At 33.8% G+C, this 23,575-nt stretch overlaps 3 protein-coding genes across 9 annotated transcripts; 1 reads left to right on the forward strand and 2 right to left on the reverse strand.

The window, feature by feature from the left end:
• The first annotated feature begins 437 nt into the window (after positions 1 to 437).
• On the forward strand, positions 438 to 5,176 carry LOC146932195 (transcription factor bHLH153-like). Of its 6 annotated transcripts, XM_085703837.1 has the most exons (7): positions 438 to 719; positions 1,573 to 1,799; positions 2,570 to 2,695; positions 3,478 to 3,543; positions 3,884 to 3,949; positions 4,184 to 4,231; positions 4,693 to 5,176. In XM_085703837.1, the coding sequence occupies exons 3-7, from the start codon at positions 2,597 to 2,599 to the stop codon at positions 4,843 to 4,845; spliced, it is 432 nt and encodes a 143-aa protein (XP_085559963.1). In that variant the 5' UTR covers positions 438 to 719; positions 1,573 to 1,799; positions 2,570 to 2,596; the 3' UTR covers positions 4,846 to 5,176. The 6 variants fall into 6 exon arrangements, with proteins under 6 accessions (XP_085559963.1, XP_085559960.1, XP_085559961.1 ...); XM_085703834.1 differs by lacking the exon at positions 1,573 to 1,799; XM_085703835.1 differs by lacking the exon at positions 1,573 to 1,799 and having other exon boundaries at positions 3,884 to 3,943.
• A 762-nt stretch (positions 5,177 to 5,938) lies between these two features.
• LOC146932196 (selenoprotein family protein) lies at positions 5,939 to 8,740 on the reverse strand. Its single transcript, XM_085703840.1, has 4 exons — positions 8,547 to 8,740; positions 8,381 to 8,439; positions 6,999 to 7,180; positions 5,939 to 6,390 (listed from the first exon to the last, which is right to left on the reverse strand). Exons 1-4 carry the CDS (start codon positions 8,704 to 8,706, stop codon positions 6,318 to 6,320), a joined length of 474 nt encoding a protein of 157 aa, XP_085559966.1. The 5' UTR covers positions 8,707 to 8,740; the 3' UTR covers positions 5,939 to 6,317.
• Positions 8,741 to 10,844: 2,104 nt separating this feature from the next.
• LOC146932197 (C2 domain-containing protein / GRAM domain-containing protein) lies at positions 10,845 to 22,603 on the reverse strand. Of its 2 annotated transcripts, none has more exons than XM_085703833.1 (18): positions 22,210 to 22,603; positions 21,793 to 21,843; positions 21,559 to 21,656; positions 20,124 to 20,199; positions 18,877 to 19,005; positions 18,707 to 18,753; positions 18,422 to 18,542; positions 18,156 to 18,272; positions 17,795 to 17,824; positions 17,597 to 17,696; positions 17,054 to 17,160; positions 16,114 to 16,257; positions 15,927 to 16,031; positions 13,814 to 13,960; positions 13,576 to 13,629; positions 12,668 to 12,731; positions 11,317 to 11,378; positions 10,845 to 11,215 (listed from the first exon to the last, which is right to left on the reverse strand). In XM_085703833.1, exons 1-18 carry the CDS (start codon positions 22,405 to 22,407, stop codon positions 11,099 to 11,101), a joined length of 1,767 nt encoding a protein of 588 aa, XP_085559959.1. In that variant the 5' UTR covers positions 22,408 to 22,603; the 3' UTR covers positions 10,845 to 11,098. The 2 variants fall into 2 exon arrangements, with proteins under 2 accessions (XP_085559959.1, XP_085559958.1); XM_085703832.1 differs by having other exon boundaries at positions 22,204 to 22,603.
• Between the last annotated feature and the right edge of the window lie 972 nt (positions 22,604 to 23,575).

The raw sequence follows: 23,575 nt of genomic DNA on the forward strand, positions 1-23,575 counted from the left end.
TCATAATCACTCACACCTTACAAAAAAAAAAGATAATCATATCATAAAAAGATGAGAAATGTTAAGGAGTGTCTTCATGGTACTCTTTAAGCACTTTAAATGGTAAGTTTTTTATGAAAAATTGTTTATTTAATGCATTGAAAATTGTAATAGTTGATATTTAAAAAAAATAATTTCTAAATTTGGAATGCTTAAAAAGTGTTCCGGGACACTCATGAACAAGACTATGAAAATTGAAAAGATTAAGAGAAAAAAAAAACTGAAAACAGAAATTCCATCATGGTTGGATATTAGCTGTCACAAGTATATTTATGACATATATACAATTAAAAAAATTCTTACGTAACGAGTTATTATTATATTATATTATATTATATTCATTCATTTTAGCTTTATAAAATCGCATTTTCACATTAACCTTCTTCTTCCTCTTCTTCACAACTCTGTTTCTCTCTCCATTGATGAGCTTCCACTATTTACAGTCTTAACTTTGATCAATTTTTTTTATTTTTCATGCAACAATTATAGGAATGAAACTGTGAAGACAGTCACTACTTAAAGTTACAAACTTTAATTCTTAGAACATTACCACCAAAAAATCTGTATTCACCACTTGCTTAACAGCACAAAAGGTTTTGGTTTCAACCCTTCTTCTGGTTTTTGCTTCAGAGTTTTAGATGATAGCTAGCTCCTTCTGCAATGCTGATTCTATGTTTTCAGTAAGTTCTTCACACTTTTAACTTCTATTTTTTTTTAATTTTTAAAATGGGCTTTGTTATTTTTTTTCAGTTGTGATGGAAAATTGTTGTTTTTTAATTCCAAATCCTAAGTTACATGATCAAAATTATGGTTGTTCTTCTAAGTACACAACATGCAATAAAATTAGTGGTTATTAGGTTTATAGTTTTATGATTTTCAAAAATCATACCCAAAATCAAAGCCTTTGATTCTCTTTTCATAAGTCATTGTCTTTTTCCATAAACTAATTAATTATTCCTATGTCTTTATGCAATTTGTCAATTAAGATATCCTTTATTATTCAACTGAAGTGGTTGGGATGATTTTGCAAGCAAGTTGGATTCATTCATGCATGGTGTATATTTGTGAATTCATTTGTGAATTTGTGCATGTCTTTGTCTAAGACTAAAAAAATCATTGGTGGGACCACCTAACATTTTTTGAGGTTCTTGGCTACATCATAGAATAAAAAAATTCATAATTAAATAATAGTTTTGATATGGTGGATAATATCACAATCTAGAGAGGATTCTCGTACTTGCAAATTTTTGGATTGTTAAAAAATTCTTCAATTAATTATAAACCGTTGAGTGTGTGGATCATTGTTAGTGTAGAGACAGTGATGACTCTTGGCCCGTTTGAAGAAGGAGCTTATGTGATTTGAAAATGAAATGCATGGCTGGTTCTTTTTCCTTAGCATCAGCTTTTGGGACCACTTTTGATTTTGTTATAATATAGTATTCATAACATACCAATCAATGTTACTAGCTATTACTATTAATTTTTGCACGCCGTGCTAGTAATGTGTGATGCATGCTGTTGTACTTATGTTAGGACTCAAGACCCTAGAGCTAACACGGACCTGGATTGTCCGCAATCAGACTAATATGCATCGTTTATGTTGAATCGGACAGCTATATCATGTATTTTTCAATTTCAAATTGATCCTTGCCTTCAAAGTTTACCAAGGTTCAGGATTGCAACTGTAGTCAAAAGTGACTGAAGGCAATCCATAGGCTTTGATCTCTCCCTTAATCTCGTGGTCAAGGATTCGATCTCAGGTAGGGGATTATGGAAGAGGATATAGTGGGAAAATAGATCTCATTACCTTGAGAGATTAGTGCCTGGCTTCTGACCAAGGATATCAATGGTTCATCATTTGGTTCAGCTTATATAATATTTTTAGAGATGATATATTAACTTCCATACATTTTCGAATGCTTTTATTTGGGGGGAGGCGGGGGTTGTTAGAGATGGTTTTTTTTATTCTTAATAAAAGCAGGCAGATCCATTCAAAGGATTTGTCAGGGTACAACTGGATAGATATCCCCACATAGGCCACTCATAATTAGTCCTTGGTCTTCAAGGGATCTCCTTAAGAAGGATGACATGATGAATTTCAAGCTGAAGTACTAAGTACTAGCCAAGAAGAAATTCAAAGACTGTAATTGTAACAACTCAACCAACCCATAGTGACCCTACATGCTTTTAATGCTTCCTCAATTTGTAGCAGCTGATGTCTCCAAAATTCTATTGAACAAATTTCAAACTTGAAATATCTAATAATAGTTAGTTTGTTCAATTAAATCAATGGATTGTCATCGAGACTTTGCTCTAGTGGTTACTTGGTAATTACTGTGATTCTTGTGTATATTACATGTGTATAACGATTATGTGTGTGCAACTGTGCGACTACTATGAACACCATATAGCCTTACCGTTTGATCACTCGGGCGTAACAGTTTGATTTTTTGCATCAATAATGCTACTATAATATTTTCTATATCTCGTTTTATTCTAATACATGGTTTTTCTTTGTTGTTGCCATCAGAGTGAAGAAGGGATAGATGTTAGAAAGATGATGGGACATAAAAGGAGCCCCTGCTCTGTTGATCAAAGCAATTATACTTCTATTGCATCTAAAAAGCAAAAGCCTGATTTGTCGATCAGCACTAAGGTTTCTTTTCTGTTTCTTTCTCCTTTATTAATTATTGTTGTTTACTAATAGAACTATTTCCTTTTTTCTCTTTTCATTATGGATGCACTCAAAAGTATTTACTGTATCCAAGCTTTAGAATTTTTTTATTGTGAAATATGCAATGGTGCCTCTTCTCTATGGAAACTTCTCCAAATCATATTGGCAGTAGTTATAATTTCAAATCTTGAATACAGCAGGCTTATGATTATTTTCAATTTTTTGTATTTAAATAATTAGAAACTTAAGTTCAGTTTGAGATCAATGCCTAACTCAATGCGAAGCCAATTCACCTGCACTACCCAGAATCAATAGATAAAATACAAAGTAAACATCCACGTGGAAAGTTAGGAACCGTGGTATTGAGGGGCTAAATTGATATAAGCTTTCCTTGATTGAAGGACTGATTTGACATCATTTTGTATAATTAAGGGACTAAATTGACGTCCATTTCTTTTGAGGATTAATTTGGTGCCACAGTACATCTTTGAAGGACAAAACCAATGCAACTTATCCTTTAGGGACCAAATTGATTTCAATCCAAGCTTTTAGGGACTGAAAAGAATACTTTTACTCTAAAAGGAGTCAAGAATCATTATAACATCATGATCTAATGTCCATGCTTTATTCAACCAACCTGTTGCACGGAACTCTCCTCGATGCTTAAAGTTGTGATATCAATGATTATCTTCACTGAAATAAAACTTTTTGTTCTGTATTTGTTTCCCACTTTTGTATGACATTTTTAATGTTTCTGTCAATAGGATAGGAAGGAAAAGATTGGCAAACGAATTGTTGCTCTTCAACAGCTTGTTTCACCGTATGGAAAGGTATACAACAATTGATTCCTGGCACACTGTATTATTTGATTGTGATTTCGACGAGTCAAAATCTGTCATTCCTGGCACACTGTATTGTTGACGAGTCACAATCCGTCAACAACAGGATACTGCAAATTATCTCAGCCTCCTATTTAAAGCTCCACCGATGATTTTATTTATAAGACATGTAGAATGCTATGCTTATTCAACTTGAATTGCAAAATAATAATAATGATAATTAAGAATTGATAATTTAAGTTACATAATAGCTTAATTGCTATTGTTTACAATATGAAATAATTTGTTCCAACTTTCTGCGAGCCTAAAGACTGTTATTTTCTAACTGCAGACAGATACATCTTCTGTTCTAAAGGAGGCGATGGACTACATAGGGTTCCTTCATAAACAAGTTAAGGTTTGTCCATTCATGCTACACTGCTGATTTATCCTTATGAATATCACAGTAAGGAGTTTAATATATCACAAGCATGTACATTCTTGGACCTAAATTAAGTCCTGATAATATGTAGTCCTGATATAAATTTCTTGATAAACATACTTCAATAATAAAAGGACGTGCACATTCCAAATTATTTTGACACAATTTGACTTGCTCTGATGCAAAACCTTTATCTTTTTGTGTTAACAGCTGCTTAGCGCTCCTTACCTCGAAACTGCACCAGCAACCCAGTTACAGGTGAGCATAACATGAATATACTACCACCACAAAACTGCAATAGGATCTGTGTTTAATTTATTTCTTTTTTGCCTCTTTCAACACAACATTTATGAAATATTAATTATTCGAAGAACCATTGGACCGGGATTTGTCAACTTAGTCTTAAAAACTATTCTTACTATTGATTCATATACCATAAAAGGGCTACAGCAGTTGGATTAATTTCCCCCCTCAATTTTCATATAATATGTTGTATGGCATTTTTACCAATAACTTTTACCATTCTCAAAGCAAAAACATTATACATACACTCAATATATGATTACAAAATAATGTATTTTTTTAGATTAGCAGTAAATAATATTTTGACATGACACTAAGAAATATGATTGAACTTCTGCTAAATATTTTTTACATTGTGAGTGCCTTGTAATCTCTACTGTGAATTGAATAAACTTATAGTTTTAATACATTATCAGGATACTGAGTTATGCAGCCTGAGGAGTAGAGGGTTATGTATTGTTCCTGTCTCGTTTACTAATGGAGTTGCTGAGGGAAATGGTGCAGATATTTGGGCACCAATCAAGACCACTTCACCTAAACATGAGAATGATGTCTCGCAATTTCAATGATTAATTCTGTCTGCTTAGCAGCCTTAAGGTTGCCAAGTCACTAAACCGGTCTATTAGAATTAAAATTTATCATAACCTATTCCATGGTACATCTATAGATGGAATCATAGTAGGTAAAATAGTCATAAGTTTTAAGAGCTCTTCTATTAATTAAAAAGCTGCCCCCTGCCTTAATAATTTTAAGCTGGTGATGTGGGTATGCTTTCAAGTACACCATATGGATTCGATTCTATGTGCTGATTTTCAAGTGTATATTTAAAAATTCTAGTTATATAATGAATGATTCCATGTACTGATTAGCTTAATGAAATTAAGTTCCATGACTTTTTTATCTCATGTGTAGACGTAGTATTTGACCCCTAAATTTATCGATGTGGTGGTTTCTCATGTCTGCACTATACATGACAAATCTAAATATCTACTTGTATTAAACATCAATATGAACATTACTTTCATGAATTGATATCCCTAATATATGGATGGATTGTATACTATACGTAAAATGAGTACACAATAAATTGCAAGTTAACCTGGTGGTGAATTATCATGCCCATGTCAAAACTTTGGGGTAATCACCACAACGATGAGCAGCTTGTTAGAACAGAGCTTATGAGGAGAGAAACAGTGCCTTTATAACATTGATGGGAGGTAAGGAATGCTTTCAGTATCAGTTAAGCAGTTAATATCTGATTTGAGAACGATAATATAATCGCTTTAATATAGGTGTAACCCCACACCTAGTACCCGTATTCAACATTTTCAGTTACCCTTTCTCACTTTTTATATTTCATTACAAGTTCTTTCTCTCCCATTTATGACACGCTCACATTCTTTCCTTTTTTACCTTCAAGTCGGCAGCACAATAGTTCCTTTCTCCATCCTTGGTGGTGAACCATCACTACGAGACTTTGTTACTCTTCCCTTTCTTGATGGCAACTTCGTTCCTCTTCCCCACGCAACTTCCATCACCCTCTCACATATCTACTCTCAATGCCGAGTAACTACCTGGTCTTATCGTATCTAGTATGAGCTATATGCTGTAAGAAAGCTAGCGGTATGCATATCCATCCTCTCATAGATGAAAATATATAAATGCTAAAAACACCAGTTTGTAACTTTCCTTGAAGATTATATAAAAATTACATCAGATACACACTATTCCTGATAAATATTGAAACAAGCTTGACACAAAAAAAAAAAAAAAAAAAACATGGATTCAGTCGATACAATTTTCTACGGTTGCCATAATAACTGGGAAAAGTAAACTTCCTTATGGAATCATTCATCACAAATACTCAGAATAATCTGAAGTTGATCAAACTATCAATTACTTTACGTTATTCTGTCACTAGTAAGCAGTGACCAGGGCGAGTTTAATTGGTTTGTCTAAATTACAGTATATACTCCTTTCACTTTTTTTGAGCTTCACAAGAACAAGAGGGCAAAGCATGGGGAGATCGAATATAAACTTCTCAAACAGCTGCCGAAGGTTTCACCTTCTCTCTGAGATACTGCAGTATATGCTCACGTTTCCAATTATCAATTCTGCAAGAGTACAAAAAAAAAAAAAAAAAGAATGAAGCTACTTCATATATAAAAGAATACTGACTACAAGAGTACAAAAAAAAAAAAAAATCACAAGTCATAACTACTTTTCTGTAAAGAGAATGAAGTTAAATTATAGATAATCGATTTTAAATCAATTGAAGAATGATTTTCCGAGTTGCTGTGGATATTCAAGTTCATACTTATTTCTGGTGCACTAGAGTCCATGCAACCATAAAAAAAAACTCTAAATGGTTTACTTTTTGCTAAATAATTCCAATAGCTGTTTTACAAGATTTCTCATTTCAATGTAAAATTCATTTTCATTACAAGTATACTACAAAAATCCATAAGCACAGTGTTATTGATTGATTTCATATGAGTGCTTTACCAACTAATTGGGACAAATGCAATAATCACAAACATTCATAAAAATTCTATACCAGCATTAGCAGAATTGTGTTATTTTTATTCTATCGTTCACATCAGCTTATAACAAATAGATAGCACACTTAAAAAGCCATAGCATTCCAATAGACGCCTTGAGATCAATTTAAAACCAAACTAACTATAAACCACAAGAACAGGATGCAAGCAGGGTATCTCACCTGATTGTTTCCTTATGTTGGCCCGCATTATCCAGCATAATTAACTTTGGTGGAGAATTAAAAACATATTGAACTTTAACTGATGGAAACTGGTCTTTTTCATCTTCAATAAAGCCAACAACTTCAGGATAGAAAACAAGTTTCCTCATGCAAACTTCCAATAATGCTCCAGAGTATGTAATCTACAATTAAAGAATTATAGATTATAACTATCGTCCAAAAACTGGGGATAGAGGTAATATATGGTGGAACAGTGAAGACAAAAAAATAGATGCAGCAATTGCACAGACACTCTCATGCTAGATCCTGATATTTCGTTGCTTCAAAACTTTGATATTGGGCAAGCTAATCAAACATTGAGGTAAAGTTGGTTAGGGGAAATTTTCATTGTTTCTGTGTCTTAAAAAAAACTCATTTGATATGTTTTATTTTTATTATACTTCAAAAAATGCTACCTTATTTTCGCATGATTTCCTATCTCCAATATGTAATGAAGGAAATGGTAACAACATGATTGTGTGGTCTTCATCACTTCCTTTGAAAATTCTTGAAAACCAGAAATAGATTGAAAATCATGCGAAGTTATTCTTATATTTTTTTTAAACAGCCAATGCTATTATTGTTGGTAATTGTTAGTGTAAAATCCCCCGCCCCAACCACTAAACCAACCTTATATTCCCCCATGCAACATTATTGTAATTAATTATAACTAATTAATAAAATCAAATGAACATGAAAACAAAAATAAACGAAACACCGCCTTAGGCCCTGTTTTTGAGTTTGGAGAGGAGGGGAATGAAGAGCTTCGGGGGAGACTATCCTTTCTTACATTTCCCTTCCCTCCATCATTTTACCCCCTCCTATGAAGTACGGATACGGACACCAGACACAACACAGACACTGGCAAGTGTCACATAATTCAGTGTAATTACAAGTGTCGGTGTCATGACACGCCTAATCCAAGGAGTGTCCGTGCTTCATAGCCCCCTCCCTTCCCTCCAAACTCGCGAACAGAGTCTTGGAGAACCAGAACTCATAAGTTCCAAATGCATGTCACTAACGAATTTCTATAATTATCACCATTGGAAAAGATTGCAACGTGCAAGGACAATTGCTTGCCGAAGTAATTCGTCCTTAACAATATGTTTGGTAAGTTTCAGAACCCATCTTATGAGTTCGGTTGCACAATTAGAGTAAAAAATTAATGGATTGCTTCAAAGTAATGTATACAGTGGAATCCACTTAAGCCATCTATAACGGTTGCCCCATTGAAGGTGCTTGTATTTTACATCATCACTTAAACATAAGGCAACGGTAATGGCCTAAGCATCAGCAACATTTCCTATCGAATCGAAATTAGAGTTAGCGAAAATGGATCATACCTTGGTAGTGGCATCATTGGAGTCTTCCGTGCAACATTTCAAACAATCTGATACCAATTCTGCAACCAAATTTTTAGCTTAGTATAATCCTAACAAAAATCCAATCCAAAAACTAAAATTGATTAGGAATCAAAATTGAATGCGCGAGAGAGAGATCGATCTGAACCTTTGTCTTTGACATACTCGGATAAAGTATTGCAATCAGAGCACAAAGCGAGTCCGGTGAAACCGAGATTCTCGCATTCTCTTGAACTGAGTTGCTCCGATGAAGCACCGTGAAACAGAGCCAACACCACCACCACAACCACCGCAACGACTTTCTTCATTTCTCTCAGGTCAGCGTAGTGAATGTTCGTTCATTCTCATTCCATGCTCGCTCGTCTCTGTTATATGGGCCGTATTTGTGTCTATGGACATTAGGCTTGGCCAAGATTCTTTCCAATTTAACCATACCCCTTCTATTAAGATTGCACCCCTACAGTTTTTTTTTGCAGTGTCCGGGGTTCGAACTCCGGACCTTTGCATATATTATGCAATGTCTTTACCAACTGAGCTAAGCTCACAGGGCCAGCACCCCTACAATTTAGTATCATATCAAAATGCCCCTTTCGATTTTTTTTTCTTCTTCAGGAGAGGATGGTTAAATGTCCTACCTATGCAGGTAAGACATTAGGGTTAAAAAAAATACTTATAAAACTATTTATTTTTACCTCCTTCAAAGGACACTAACAATTCCTTTCATGTTTTAACTTTTAACATAGTGAGTTGCATTTTTTCCCCAATATTTTCATGCTTATTAGAAAAATTACTTTTCATATGACTACAGCAAAAGGACGCTAACAACATTTATTTTAACAAACTCATTCTAATGGGTTTAACTTGGATGTCACTGGCCTTTGGTGCTTTTCATCCTATTTCTTCTCTCTTAACTAATTGTACTTTCTTTCTTCTAAATAATTTATTTTGAGTAATGGTAGCAACACTCTCTTTTCAACACTCTCTAACACTCACTTTCTTTTTGAATGAAACTAATGTATGTTCCACCACTTTAAGTGAACCCATTCCCAATGTATTAGACCCACCTTGATTTAAACCAATAATGAAGTGAGTGTTTTGGAGAGTGTTAAAAAGAGAGTGTTGTTAGCACTACTAATTTATTTTAGTTATTTTCTCTTTCATCTAAAATACATTAAAGACACAAATAAAGCAAATGTCACCCAAGTGGATCACACCACTTTATGAATGTGTCTCATATAAAGTGGTGACCCCCACACGTAATTTTACCAATAAAACAATGAATGTTACAGTGAGTGTGTTAAAATAAATGTTGCAAGCATTATTCTGGTAAATGGTATTAGAGTAGTTAATATGAAAATCATCTGAAAACATATCAGCAGTCAATAAAATAATAATTCATAAAGATGACTTTTATGGTATTGCTATTTTAAAAAATGACTAAAACTCACCGTTGATATTTACATAATATTACTCAAAACCTATATTTGGGTTTATTTTTTCTCAGGGACTAAATTGACACCTGCGTGAAAAGTGCAGGGGACTAATTTGGATCTTAACTCTATTGTTTATTTTGTAAATATATGCATAACACATTCTCTTATGTTCTAGATATATAATGAAAACTCCTTGGTGTAATTAAGACACATTTGTTGTATGTCTCTCTATTCTCTTCTTCAACACTCACTTTTACACAACACAATTTAAAAACTAACACCTCAAATTTAATAAGGTAAACTTTTTTTTTTTTTTTACAAATGTTAAACAATTTTGTACTTTTTTTGGTGCTACATACACTTTTTATATGGGTGCGTTTGATCTACTAAAAGATGAAGGACATGATAGAACGACTTGTTGTTCTATGTTTGATTTGTAAAACTATTTTAGAAACAGGACATGAAAAAAACCGAAATCCTTATCCCTAACTAAACCACAATACAACTTTTTGTCACATACGTGTTGTCTAAATACCACAATAACCTTTGTTCACCAAAAATCGTATAAGCCCAAATATTATTCAATACAATAAAAAAATTTGTCATACGTTGTTCTGCCTTGTGTTGTATTGTTCTGTCTCGTGTTGTTATATATGGTATTTACTGTTTAACCTATGAATCGCACTCGTACTTTTTTTCCTTCCTAATATTAAAATGAAATTTACACATTTCAACACTCGCTCGCTCTCTGTGTAAACCAAGTCTTTTACGCACTATGAATGTCCTTCCAAAGTCATTCTTTATCTAGAGCATAACAATTCACTTGAGTTGTTAATATACAAATGAAATAACTTACTATTATACTACAGCAATAAGTGTCCATCCCATTTGAAAGTGGTAGGACAGTATTCAAAATAAAACCTCCACAAACACTCAGTAAGACAACCCAGTTCTTATACAAAAGAAGTGATATGTTAGTCAATATGATGGCTTGTCTTAAACGGCAAATTGTATACGAAGAATAAAACAAAGGACAATAAATATTTTTTTATTTTTATATAAACATTTCAATAACAATTGGTGGAAACACTATATAGAGCAAGCAAGTTAACGACAGAGATACACAAGACAAAAACCAATTGTGCATCAAAATAAATATACATGACTTTTGGCGCTGTGTTGCAAGAATAAATAAATAACTTAAGAGAAGGAAAGTTACAATATTGCACAGACCAACAAAGTCCTAATCTAAGGTTACCCAGAAAAATTAATTTTCCAAAGTTGCCGCAGGGGGCGAAGATGCCTTATCATTCTCGTCATCAGAAGTATGCGGCTTTATATATGAACGAGCAACATCTAACATCACATCAACTTCTTTCTTGTACTACATCGACAAACATTTTTTTAATTATTTAAAGCTGATAAAAACAAACTGAAGGATAGTAATAATGCAATAACTTTGTAATCAATTAAAAATCTACCAACCTCATTGATTGCCCCTGACTTTATTTTGGATTGCATCACACACCATTTCTTGAAATGTGCACCTGCAGTAACAATTCACCCATTCAATCATCCTTATTCCTAAACATACAATTAAGTGGAAGAAGGCACTTGTTAGCATTCTCCTGTATTTAATTCAAAATTTTCCTACTGATGTTTGTTTTGGGCAACTCAAGTCCTGGAATTCTAGGTTGTCCCTGATTCAGTAGTTTAACAATCACAGAGAATAGACTATTGGGTAGACTATCAAAGAGAAAGGATCTCTCCGGTACTTGGAAGGTTCTAGTAGGAGAGAGATACACTGTTTTATTTTTTAATAAATTTTTTCCTCTTTAAAAGTCTTCATTAGTATCTTTCTACTGGTACCATGCAATCCAAGAGCACTCTTTCTCATGAGAAGATATTACCAAAGTATCCAGAAATGATCTAGATGCAACTGGTGTCCATGACTCATAGTTTTGAAAGGTTTACAAAAGGGACTATATCATATCCTAGGAATAGTAAACTGTATCCCAAGACTAGGAATAGTGAACTGTATCCCAAGATATTCAACTGTGGAAAGAGAAAACTAGGCCATTTTTTATGTTTGGTCCAGGTTACAGAACTGAAGTTTCCAGACAATAGTTCAACATGATTTCAGGATAAAGAACAAAATGACATGGCAACAATTTGTTTTATGCATAAACCAAGATCTGTGATTGTAAGGTTAAAACAGTATTTAATTCATTTCAATCCATAAGCTAGTCAGTTGGTTGGAGCCCTGTTCATCACATTATACATGTGGAATTTGAGTATGTGGTAAGGCCAAATAATGGGAAACCAGGATTAAAAAAAACTCACTACTCAGTTACTTTGCCTTCTACAGTTTTCTTATTTTGAATTTCATTTTCTGTAAAGATTAACCTGCTTAATCTTTTAGGTCTGTCACTAGTGTGTTTTTTCTTTATGGCTGCACCCAAGATGCAAAATGGCGTTCTCCCCTTAAATACACTGGGCAAACCAACTTGAGCCATTATTTCTGATGGTTTACTGGTGATAAAGTTACCTCACATACAAATAAATATATAAATCCATGTTTCTATATTATAGTGACCGTCAGATATTACAGTTAGAATAAAAAAACTTGAAAGTTTATTTGAATGACTGTATTTCTCACTTATAGCAAAAGGAGAAAGTGTGCATAAGTGCTTTAGTTCTACAACACCACTGAATAATGTCTTCTCATAATCAGACTTATCTCTGGCTGGGGATTAGCAGATGACTATATCGTAAATGACAGACTCAAAAGCTGAATTCAAAGAAAAAGCGGGAACAATCAGGAATCAGAACTTACCCACTCTTATGTCCAGAGTACATGAACTTTCACCAGTTGTCTCCAAACTCCATTTACAGTGCACCTGTTTAACCAAAGAATAATAGAGCATAATGTCTTCTTATATCAGAAAAATATAAATATTAGAACATGTTAGGAGACAAACAGAGCACGATAAAGGAGTAATTGTTAGAATGTTTTTCATTTTATTCCATTCATTAAGTGCAAATAGTAATCCGAACAATCATCTGAGGTATAACCTATTAACCATCCGGAATTTCTAATATTCTAGAACAGGTAGTAGTACCCAAATACTCGTTCTTTCTCCCTTTTGAGAGAAAAGTCACAAACGAACATCTTGAATGAAAGCTAATGGTAGTAAGAGTTTGTCTAAAATCTAAATTATAAAAAATGCAAACTCTACTTTCCTTTTTAGTGGGCACTACTTAGGTTGGATGTACTAGAAGCTAGAGAGGATTGTGCTACTTAACTAAAACTGGAGCACAGTGGGTTTGGTGGGTTGAAGCTTCACACTCATTCTAAACTACGTAATCACAGAGAGGTGCAATGGCAAAGCGCGGTCACAGCCATATGGCGAGAAGCCAACAACAAGGACAATTTCCAACATGTACAAGTATATGGACAACTTCATGCCATATGTAAAGCATGTTAAAAAAATCTATGTTGCAATATGGGTAGTATAGAATAAATAAATCAAATAATGAATTTGAAAAGTAGATGTGTTTGACACTTTATCTTGCTTCAATGGCTACATCATTAAAATTATTATGGTTTAAATTGACATATGTAAACCCTTTTAGTCACCAGCAATCATATATAAGCTGACTGATCCTAATAATCTCAGTAAGAAAAAAAAAAGTAGCAATAACAGCTAAAAATCAATATATGAAATCGCAAGTATTCTGTACCTCAAAACAGGACCCAAGTGGAACATCGTGTGCCTGTTGCACAGTCTCAAACACCTAAAAGAAAGAAGTCACACCGTCCCATCAAATAATTTGAACTTGGTGAAACATTTTTTTTTTTTGTGTGTGTGTGTGTGGAGGGGGGGGTGGGGGGGATATAAGTTGCAATCCAGGCCAAAAAAGAAATCAATATAATGAAATCATTATTATTGCTATTCTTCTTGATATGTAATAGTCTAACCAGGTTTTTCTTGTCAGATGATAGAACAACATGTTGCCACTCAGTAATGGCTGTGTCTGGCGGGCACATAGGGCTGTTACAAAGGGATCTGAAGGTTATCTCCCGGACATGACCGTCGTATTCTTCTGCTGTATGCCATTGTCCCATCTGAAAAAAAAAAATGACCATAGAGCAATATAACTTAAAATCAGGATGCCATTTGGTTATCAAAATTTATATCAAGCATAATATTATGAACGGACTATTTTAAAAGCTTTCATTATTAGGTGAAGACAGATGGATGATTTTTTTTTAGGAAAATGCTAACAAGTGCCCAGTTAAAGAAGCTAAAAAAGAAAATCATATGTTAAAAGTGACACTTTTTAGATTTTTGAGGAGTTGACTACACAACTTCCAACGCAATACTTCCTATATTTGATTCCTTAAGAAGTACCCCAGGGGCACTTGTTAGTATGACACTTTTTTTATTACATTTTTGACACATAACACATCCTTTAATGTGAGAGCGCTTTGGGCTAAGTGTTGACAATGCACACCCAGCTACCTTGTGTTTGAACCTTGTGTTTGAACTTTGAATTCAACTTACTATGTCACTCTTAGAAATCGTGGTTGGGCCTAACACAACCCCACAAAACCGGCTTGTGAGGTGAGGATTGCCCCCGCTTATAAACACATTGTCAGGCCATCTCCTATCCGATGTGGGACTCTTAACACACCCCCTCACGACCAGCACTACTGGGCTTGGTTCGTGGACATAAATCCTGATAGCGGAAACCTGATGGCAGGTGGCCCAATGGATCTTGAAGAGGCTCTGATAACATCTTAGAAATCGTGGTTGGGCCTAACACAACCCCACAAAACCGGCTTGTGAGGTGAGGATTGCCCCCACTTATAAACACATTGTCAGGCCATCTCCTATCTGATGTGGGACTCTTAACAGTCACGAAACAACTGCTTTGAAAAATGTGTGAATGTCTAATACAATATTATATAATCTAAGGCATGAGCATTAATATGGCCACAAAATAATCTAAAACCTCAATTTTCTACAATTAGTTTTATAGTTAACCATCCAAGAATCTACACCCTAACAGCACCATAATGTTGCATGAAAGAATACTATGTTTTGGCTCTAAAATGATGATAATTTTGAATATATACTTTAATTTCCATTATTAACTTATAAAAATCGAGGTCATAAACAAATATAAAATCATAGATAATCAAGTTATATAAAAAAATTAATCAGTAAAAAAAGAATCATATTATTTGTTCTACAAGATAATCATTAATAAAAGATGAATAATAGCAAGCAATACTTTTACATCAGAAATATGTTCATTTGACTCAGAACATTTCTGATTAAAGAGCAGCCTGGTGCATTAAAGCTCCCACATGTGCAGGGTCTGAGAAGGGGTCCTAGCTTTCTAGAAAAAAGACCGGTTCAAAATGGTTTCTGAAATACCCAATTTTCTAGGTTGCCTAAACCGATAACTTGATTGATTCACCAACATTTTGGTCAAACCAGCCAATCTGATCCCCATCTTTTTCCACTGGGCAACATATCCAATAGCTAAATTTATTATTTATAATTTTTGAATTGCATGTTGAATTTTCTATATGTTGACACATATAGTTAATGATAATCTGTATAATATAACACCACAATTAGCTCATACTCAAAAACCTACCACAAGATCAATATCTTACCACAAGGATTAAACAATTTTTTTTTTTGTGGGGGGGGAGGGGTAGCACAACTGGTTTGAGCTAAGGGCTAAATAGTTGGAGGTCCAGAGTTGAAGTCACTGGCAAGGAGAAAAACTAACATAACAATTAACATACTAACATTCGCCATTAAAAAAAAAGGATTGAACAAATTTAAAAAATGAAGATAACTATATTTGAACAATCATGCATTGTGCATATAGCATTGCTTTCCACAACAGCATAACTCAAGAGTTCATCAATTTAAGAAAAAGCCAATAGCAGTCACGAAACATATAACAATGAGTAAGTTTTTTTTATTATTTCATGTTCGGTTTCCATTCTGTCTATTTGAGAAATTGACAACATTTAACAAGATACACACTACTAATTGAAGAAAACTTACCACAAGATTAGTATCCTTTCGTGCTGAACGATATTTGCTAGTAAATTTTGAATCGTCCTTTAACAATAAGTTAAAAAACTGCTCCGCTGTGCAGGGGAAAACATCCTGGAGAAGGATCACTAGTTATATACCAAATAATTAAGATAGTAGTTGAACTCATGAAAAGACAAGGAGAAATGATGCATACATTGTATATACCAACTAAAGCCTCTTCTTTGATAAAAGTTTGACGTTTTCCAGCTTTTGGCATGCTGGTTTCGGGGACTTTATCCATTATGTTACTTCGTCTGACAGAACTGCTATGTGCACGCAATTCTGACTCTGCATTTTCCTGTAAAACAAAACATAGAATCACATGAATTTATTTTCCATTTATCCAGAAACTTTTGGGTAAAACTCATAAAATCAAGAAAATGAAAGAAAGAGAATCAGTATAAAAAATAGTTAATCTTTTACAAAAACGTTGCTCGTCTTTGTCCTTTACAATCTCTGTCTTCACTTACTTTTGGTTAACAAGTCCAACCAATTCCCTTTTCCAACACCCAAATATTTCTGACCACGCAAAACGAGCTTCATGGGTCAATTGCTATAAAGCCCAGCTACGTATTAGGCCTAAAGATGGACCATTTATCTCTAAATCTCTCAAAATGATCTGATACGTAGTTTTCTATTGTCTCCCTACTTCTATCTATTTGGCTATCATCCATCTGGTATATTCTCCTTGCTGGTGGTTCTACACGTCTTCTCCAATCATACCTAAACTGCTTAATAAGACAAGTATCCATCATCTTCTCTACAGCGGGAGATACCCCAATTTTCTCTTAATAATGGTATTTCCAATCCTATCATATCTTGTATAACTACTCATCAACCACAACATTCTTGTCTCGGAGACACCAAGGGCATTTTAGTTTAAACAACGTATTTAGCTCATAAGATTTGTCAGTTTCATAATGTGTGTTCCCAAAAGTACAAGTTGTGAAGGTATAATGTCTAGTTTTAAATCTCTTGAGGATTCTATAATACGAAGCATCTTGTTTAAAATGAAGATCGTAATTATCTAATACATATAAGAATAATTATCTAATACATATAAGAACACAAATCGAATAAGCAAGAGCTGTAACCTTCTTCTCAGCTTCCAACATTTCACGGAAGTTCTTTACAGCACGTTGTAGACTTCTAACTGCATGATTCCTGTTCCAAAATGATGCAAACTTATATCGGACTCTACCTGAAATAAAGAAGAAAAATAAAGAGCCAACCAAATCATCCGACAAAGACTGTCTTTTGTGCCAAAACATGGTGACTACGTTCATTTGCTGAATAAAAACACTCATAGATGATTTTGTAAAAGAAAGGTTATTTGAATTGAGAAAGAGATGAACACTAAAAACAGTGCAATATCATTCTTGGTATAGTAAGATGCTAGTCATAATGGAAGCACAAAGTCAGCCAACAGTGAAGGAAAACCCGCATGGACCAAAGGTAATTGTCATATATCTATTACCACACCCAAAAAAGAGGAACCAAACCCATGCAAAATTTAGGGTTTAATTTGATTGAATTGATTTATGTAAGAATATGAACAAGCATTTGGATTATAACGTGCAATTAAAAGTTCCATAAAGGAAATTAACAGTGAAAAAGTGTTTAAACATATTTCTTACCATCAGGACTTCCCAAAGGAGGGACACCATGTCCACCGGCACCCATACGAAGAATAATTGTTATAGCAGGATTAATAAATGCATGTTGACTCCTTCGAATCTTAAGAAAAAGAAGAATAGTTGCACCAGATGTAAGTTTTAATGTAACTAAAATATGAAGTTGGATGAGGAAGGAGAGAAAAACAGCAGAAGTTTTACCTCATCTATATCTTCAAACGGAATAACCACCTGTCAAATATCCCAAAAGTATTCATACCAGTAAAATTTACAACTGATCTTTCTAATATAGAGATCATCAATAAATTACAAGTTTGATGGACTATTGTTGCTTATATTTTTAAGTGATGGATCAACAAACTCGAATAAGTAATAATATATAGAGAAATACAACTCTCTCTCTCTCTCTCTCTCTCTCTCTCTCTCTATTGTTTTTGACCAATAAGTAGAGAGAAAAAGAAGTTTGTCACAAAAGTTGTCACCAAATGGTTGTACAAATATCATTACTCTAATATATATGCTCTAATATTTCAACCTTGGCAAAATATATGTATAATCTGACCTTCATTTGCTTTGAGAACACATTGGAATGGAAACAAATGTGCCATGTTGAGACATACATACGACCATGGTACAAGAATGACCTTTCAAGTGCACAAGAGTAACTATGATCAACAACCTGAAATAGACATTCCACCCATTAAAGATCTGCAAACAGAATCACAAAAAGGACTAGACAACATTGATGTATACATATGAATGTTTGTGTCTGGATGGATAATTATATATGTTAATAAAAAAACGATAAATTTCATTTCTATTGGTGACCTCATCTGGATGAAGCTCAAATATCGTTTGAAGAGGTCCTGGCTTTTGATGGACTACTGTGGGTTCCTGTTTTTCCAAGGGTATCCTTCTTCGAGTGTTGGTTCCGCCATAACCATTTATCCTAACAGTCAATTCAATTAATAAATATAAGAAATAAGCCAACATATAATAGAATAATGACAACAGTGCTAAAGTATCTTGGACCTAAATAAAACACAAGTTACAAAAGGTGTAAATAATAAATTAAATATACAAAAAGACCAATTACAAAACCAAAAGTCTCACCTGGCAGAATTTGCAGACATTTTTTCTGTTTTTATATGAAGACAAACCTGACATTCAATTAACAGACCTTTAATGAAGTTTCTGAGGCATAAAAAATACAAACAGATCACACAACAAAAAGTCATGAAAATTATGAAACCAAAACAAATTTTTCTGATAGAAGATATTACCTGCCCTGATGGGCTGTCCAAACTATGCCACACTGCACCAGTTTGACCTTCACTTTCAACTGGAACAGTCACTGAACCAAGAACAGCACTTTTCCAAATTATATCCCAATCATAAATTGTGACATTGATCTGCTACGTCAGCAGGAAAATAAGTCAGTTTCAAGAAAACCTACATAAATTTATTCTGTCAATCGAGAAGCATATGCTGAAATCAAGCATGGAAGTATGTTGAAAATTCTCCTTTGTAAGATATCAATCCAAGCAAATGCTCAAAACATTATATTTGACCACTACAATTAACTTCAGAAAAGTATATATGCATAGATATATTTACTTTCAGAATTATTTTTGTTTCTTCAAGCATTCATTTTATTTTTCTTGGGATGAGAATTTGAAAACAGAGAACCACATAAAATTTACCAAGAAAATGCAAAACTAGAATTCTGATGGTATGCAGTATAGACACATTTATCAAAATATTGTTAGGTCCAGTGAGTAAAAGACTACTAATCACAGTGACAATTAAATAAGACAAACACCAGACCTATTTCAACAAAGGGTTGACAAAAAAATAAATTGCGATATCAACTGCCAGAAAATATGCATTGCTTATACATAATTGTTAAGTCAGAGTATGTAGGTCAGAACCAGCGGCTCAATGACCAAAACCAAAAGCATAGGATCTCTAATGCTTATACTAGGAGGAATAAACAAGGGGAAAATTGGGGATAAGCAGAGCGAATCTGCTGATTTGGCAAATCAGTCGCTAGGGATTGAAGTGTGCATGGTCATGAGACAGTCAGTTATTAGAGTATGGGGAGACAGCATATGGATAAGTGGCATTTTAGATAGTAACGGCTTTAAGTTTAGGTAGAGGATGATTCTGTGAAGAGCCATAGGGTCTAGGTAATTGGGCAGTATCGTCTCATGTAATCCTTTGTATATTTTGTGCTTCTATTCTGTGAAATCCATTTTTTGCTATTTGGTTTCTATCAGAAATATATAGCTAAGAGGTAGTAAGGCTATTTGATCCATCAAAAAAGTATTCCCAAAAAACACCAATCAATTTCCGAGAAGACAAGTTTTACAACTATTATAAAGTAATTTCTTCACTTGATGGAAAATCAGCTTCGACATCACAGTCAGGGAATTGAACCTCAAAAATCACTGAACCGTTTTCAGAAACTGTAAAATGTTGGTTATAACTTATAACTACAAAAACAAAGCATAGATGATAAGCCAGCAACCTGGACAGGAAGTTCATCGACAGAAAAATTGAACTCTTCGCCCCACATTGGATTTCTTGAACCAGGGACCATGGAACTGCATCAGCACACCATAAGATAAAATTACTATGGCTCAAAGAACAATGTTGAGCGAAAATCTTGCTTCTGAGAATGAGATATGCTGAGTACGCAAAATGATAGAATAGCAACTGAAATTGGTGTATCAATCAAAGAGTTTTACGTAGACTAAAACAAGAATGTTGTCCTAGTGTTGTGAAACACCTGCAAAGAATGAAGTTATCTCTGTCCAAAACTACCAAATGGACATCATAACTACCTCCTAACTCCCTACTTACATCATAAATCATGTATACATACCTGCGACTAACTGTCCTGCCTATTAGATGCATAACTAACTAGCACATAACTGTTCCAAACATAATAAAAAATTAAATACATAATTATTACACAACTGCGCTGCATAAATTGATACTGTCTTACGTACAAGTTTGGATCCTCTCCATTTTCCCTCTCCATTACTAGAGTTTTGAAGTATATATTAAATAATTGGGCCCACCAAATGTCACACATTGTATTTATATTTCCAAAACTTTGGTAATGGAAATAATCGAGAGTGTAAAAAATGGAGAGGATCTTGACTCCGTACATAACTGCCACATGACAGAGTTTAACATTCAATGTTCCCTTCAAGAGTATACCTTCCAAATAGGCAAGTGATTGGACTTTCAAGTTCCATCTCCCATCAGAAAACATATAATATCAGTTTGCCACACCTCTAACAGACTCTGATAGTACACATTTTTTAATTTCATTTTGCTCTATGATCAATTCCAACAATACACCACTCAATTGAAGTATTTATGAATGCAAATAGAGGAGTCCGCCTATCTTTAATACATTCTGCATTTATTTTAAAGCAGCGCAAACTATTGTTTCTCCTGAACGATTAATCCTAAACTTAGCAGTGCAAACTATAAATAAGACTAGTTACTGACCCCAAAAAATATCGCAATATCTCAATAAAACTACTCCCTCCGTCCCGTTTTATCTGAGCCAGTTTGGTTTTTCACACAGATTAAGAAAAATGTATAAATAAAGGGGAAAGTGGAATATATTGTATTGAGAATGATGAAAGTATTATTAATTAGAGTTATATTGTATTGGGAATGATGAAAGTTGTATTGAAAATTGAAATGCCTCAGTTATTTTGGGACACTTTTTTTTAGAAAATGGGTCAGATATTCCGGGACGGAGGGAGTATTGTTTATGGAAGTATCTGCCTGTGTGCTAATGAAATAAACCAATATGCTAATACAATAAAATTTGTATACACACAGTAGTATTGACTTGGCAAAAGATTGCAGTATATAAAAAGCAAAGACCAGTCAACTACAACTTGAATTGCAGAATAATTCATATAAGTAGAACATCAAACCTGAATCGCTTTTCATTGCCGCATGTGATGATGGTGTAAGGATCCGATGTGCCATTTAAATTTGCAGCGATCAGATTTTTAGCAGCCAATAGTTCTAACTGCAAAGAGAATTGCAAAGTCAAAAAAAAAAAAAAAAATCAATAATTTCTGGTATACAAAAACACAATACTTATTGTAATTTGACTTCTGTAAGCAATGTGGTCCACACTGAAGGTTGTAAGAAAAGCAAAATACCTTAATCAGATACGCCGAACCGGCTTGAGAATCTACTCTTGACTGGCCAATCTACAAAAATAAGTGCAGAACTGCATGTCAACAAGTTCAAAATTACTCCACCAACGAACTAACGTGAAATTTATCAATTGACAAACGCAAACAAAGTAACCACTGAAAATCAAGTGCAAATTTGGTATCATGATAGGTATGTCAGAGCGTGATTTTGTAAAAGCTACAACTTTGGGTGAAATAAATTCGCACGCAAAAGCACAAGATTCTTTTAAAGAACTAAAACGGGAAAAAAAGTAAATGTCAGAAGAAAAGATTAAAAAAAAACTCGATCATAACTAAAAGTTACGCGCGTGATTTGAAATGGTACAAACAGAGCATATAAAGCGCGTAATAAAGGAAGAAAAAGACGAAAGTAACCTTGACCTTATCAACGGCGGAATCACCGGCGGAATTTTCCGAAAGCGATCGATCGGAGTCACGGTCAGCGACTCTAAACGTGAAGAACCAATAGGCGAGAATAACGAAAACCGAGGCAGCGAAAGCGACTTCGATCTCCCAAAGAGAGGGAATAAGAAAACCGAGGACGGCGAAATCCATGGCGGTTACAACCAAAACGGACATGATAACCGATCAGAGAGAGAAAGGAATTATGAAATTGAGCGGTGAAGCGGTTAATTTAGGGTTTAGAGAAGACATTGTTGTTGTTCCATAGAAAAGAGAGGAAAATGAATGAAGAGAAGAATTTTCAAAAGAGAAGAGAGAGTCAAAGTTGGACCGTTGGAGGAGAAAGAAAAGAAGTGTCAAACAAAACAACCGCACTCTTTCTTCCTCCTCATCACTGTTTGTTAAACTAACTAAAATGTCCACGATCACATTGTGGTAAATAATGCCTTTACACACGATTTTACTTTTCTAAATCAATATTATATTATTCTTTCTAAATATAGTACAGTAACTCACTTCTTTTGTAGTATAATTTCATTGATTTTTCAATTGTGACACGAGTGTTATATTTTGGAGTACATTTCTTTTTCTATTGAATTAATTTTTATTTTTTTTAATTGTTGAAGTGGTCTAGAATAGTCTACGTAAAATAAAAAACAGATATTCTATTCATATAATTTGAGATTATTTATATTTTGGTCCTTCAAAGGCTCTGTCACAAATGTTGATGTTACTGAATTTTTTGATAACATGACAAAAAAAATTGCCTAAAAAAAAATCCATCAAAACAAATTTTCTTTCGTTTTTTTTGCTAGCTTTAATTGATGAACGAAAATAAATAGAAAATGGACCATGTTTACGTTATATAGACGTAAAGTCCGGGTAACAGAAAAACATGGGATGTGGCTGAAAGGTTGTGATATTTTTTTTCAAACTAGAATCTAACACGTTCGATGCACGGCTTTTGTAAAATTTCGTATATAGCTATTAAATTGCATATATTATTAATTTTAGTATTATTCTATCAGACTACTTCGAAAGGCAACAAAAACAAAAGATGGACTGCACTGAAAATGAGAAATAAAAAAAAAACAAAAGCTTGCATCAAGAAATTGGTCCTAATCGTAAAGGTTGTTAAATCTATAAAAATGAAAAAGAAAAGGGAAATGTTATGTGGTAATCAAAAGAAAAATAATAATGAAAATGAACTATTATGTGGTAACCGAAAGAAAGAAAAACTTAAAATACCCAATGGAAGTAGATTACACGCACTATATTCACATGTTACTATATTTACTAGATGACGGAATATTTATGAGATGAATTCATTACTTTGTTCAATACA

Source organism: Medicago sativa, chromosome 4, assembly GCF_051527215.1.
Source record: "Medicago sativa cultivar Bolivia chromosome 4, Bolivia_mono, whole genome shotgun sequence".
Classification (NCBI taxonomy): Eukaryota; Viridiplantae; Streptophyta; class Magnoliopsida; order Fabales; family Fabaceae; genus Medicago; species Medicago sativa.